Genomic DNA, 2500 nt, shown 5'->3' with positions numbered 1-2500 from the left:
TCTAACATATTCTTATTAAAACTCTACAATCCAGAATGAGAACCAGTTTAGAAGAACTGACCCAGAATTTAAGAAGCTCTGAATAATCACTTCACACTGACTCCAAGTCTCTCTGTCTCTCTCTCTCTCTCTGTCTCTCTCTCTGTCTCTCTCTCTCTGTCTGTCTGTTTCTCTCTCTCTCTGTCTCTCTGTCTCTCTCTCTCTGTCTCTCTCTCTCTCTCTCTCTCTCTCTCTGTCTCTCTCTCTCTCTCTCTCTCTCTCTCTGTCTCTCTCGCTCTGTCTGCCTGTCTGTCTTTCTGTTTGTCTCTCTGTCTCTCTCTCTGCCTGTCTGTCTATCTCTCTCTGTCTCTCTGTCTGTCTCTCTCTGTCTGTCTGTCTGCCTGTCTGTCTCTCTCTCAGATGCCACCAGCGCTCCCCCTGTCTGTTTCTCATCGGTGAACAAACAGGGAAACAAATATGGAAACTGTGGTCAGCTGACCAACGGCTCCTACCTCCCCTGTGGAAACTCGTGAGTACCTGGATGTTATTATCTGTGTTTGGTCAGTAGTTTGTCTTCAGGCCTCCACATCCTGTGAGGCCTCTGGAACTTTTTCCCACCAAAATGTGCGTGTATAAGCAGGTTTTTAAACACGGGTCAACCTGCTAAAAATACCCGATAAGCTCCTATTGCAGTAGACGAGTATTCCTGTCTGCTGTGTTACATAAACGCCATGAACGTGTTGGAAAACGTCCTGCTACAGCTTCCCCAGACGGTGCAAAAACAATGCAAACTAAACTGTACGTTGACTTAATATCTTAGCTTCTAAACGTAGCCCTCCTGGTGTCCTCCGGTCCAATCTGACCCATTTTCAAACAGTTTCTATATCAGAAATTTGGGTTTCTTTCAACCAGATGTTAAAACAAAATAACGTGGATTTATTTTTTAATTTATTTAATTGTTTATTTAGATTATTTAGTTTTATTTAGATAGGGACAGTGCATATTAATGGACATCAGTACAAGTACACAATGTAAGTTTAGAGTGTAAGTACACTGTAGTTCACCGAAAAGTGTTTCTGAAATGGGAGAGATGAGGAAGACTGTAGAGACGTCAGGTGGGAGAGAGGAAGACTGTAGAGATGTCAGGTGGGAGAGATGAGGAAGACTGTAGAGATGTCAGGTGGGAGAGATGATGAAGACTGTAGAGACGTCAGGTGGGAGAGATGAAGACTGTAGAGATGTCAGGTGGGAGAGATGAGGAAGACTGTAGAGACGTCAGGTGGGAGAGATGAGGAAGACTGTAGAGATGTCAGGTGGGAGAGATGAGGAAGACTGTAGAGATGTCAGGCAGACTTTTATTTTGAAAGGCCAGTTATTTCATGGATCCAGGATACAGCACTGGCACTCTGCTCTGCAGCACACTCAGGAGACTTCTGATGGACATTTACAACTGAATGTTGTAATGTTGTAAAGCTACTGCTGCTGTAAAACCCAAACTCTTTCTTCATTTACTATAAGGCGCTTTTCCATCACGTGTTACCTGCTCGACTCGCCTCGCCTCTACTCGCCTTTTTTGGTTTTCCATTATGAAAAAAAGTCCCTGGTACCTGCTAACAGGTACTTTATGTAGTACCACCTCAGTCCAGGTTCCCAGCGAGCTGAGGCGATACCAAAAGGTGACATGAAAGCGACAGACGGGGGCGTCCTGAACAAACCCGCTATTCTTAAATAGTTCAGCCAGCTGTTTATTTCTGCTGCCTCCAGCTTCATTAGAAACTAAATGTGTCTTCTGGCAACAACAACACACCTTCCACGTTCTGGGTGTCGCGTTAGGTCACGGCAGTTTCCTGCGGCGTCGCTTGTTTTACAGTCCTGCGGAGGCTCCAGGCAGAGCTTTCGCCGTAGCCACGTACACACACACGTGGCCGGCTCGACACACACACCAGCACACAAGTATAAACATCAGGCCACTTGAGCTTGTTTTCCAGTTCTGTGGAGGCTCCACGCAGAGCTTTCTCCGTAGCCTATGTAAGTGGCCTGATGTTTATACTTGTGTGCTGGTGCGTGCGTCGAGCCGGCCACGTGTGTGTGTACGTGGCTACGTCGAGACGGCATATAACGACCAGCCACGCTGAGGCGGTACTAACATCTGCAATGGAAAACGGACACACAGTGTGTCGAGGCGAGCAGGTACCATGTAATGGAAAAACGCCATTAGAGAGGACAGAACACTTACGTTACGCACTGGCTCTCCAGGCCCTGGTACTACAGCCCTGTTATGTCCTGTTGTCCTTTGAAAGCCTCCACTGACTTCACTTCCTGTTGCGTTGCGTTGCAGTGACGTCCACTGCGGCAGGATCCAGTGTCAGGGCGGGAGGGAGCGCCCCCTGCTGGGCACCAACGCAGAGATCCTCACCACCACGGTCCGCTTCAACCACAGCGACCTGGTCTGCAGAGGAACCTTCTTCCACCTGGGGGACGACGTGTCGGACCCGGCCACCGTGGCCCAGGGCACCGCCTG

General features: G+C 48.3%; 1 protein-coding gene across 4 annotated transcripts in view; it reads left to right on the top strand.

Moving 5' to 3' along the window:
* Positions 1-2500, top strand: part of adam15 (ADAM metallopeptidase domain 15) — a 60580-nt gene that overhangs the window by 36836 nt on the left and 21244 nt on the right. For all 4 annotated transcript variants that reach the window (XM_078244479.1, XM_078244481.1, XM_078244480.1 and 1 more), the window contains exons 15-16: positions 400-508; positions 2318-2500. The exon at positions 2318-2500 is cut by the window's right edge and continues 13 nt beyond it. In XM_078244479.1, coding sequence (XP_078100605.1) covers positions 400-508; positions 2318-2500 — 292 coding nt within the window. The remainder of the gene's footprint in view (positions 1-399; positions 509-2317) is intronic.

Source organism: Sander vitreus, unplaced genomic scaffold (assembly GCF_031162955.1).
Source record: "Sander vitreus isolate 19-12246 unplaced genomic scaffold, sanVit1 ctg248_0, whole genome shotgun sequence".
Lineage (NCBI taxonomy): Eukaryota > Metazoa > Chordata > Actinopteri > Perciformes > Percidae > Sander > Sander vitreus.
The sequence above is the reverse complement of the archived record's forward strand: the minus strand, read 5'-3'. Positions and strand labels throughout refer to the sequence as shown.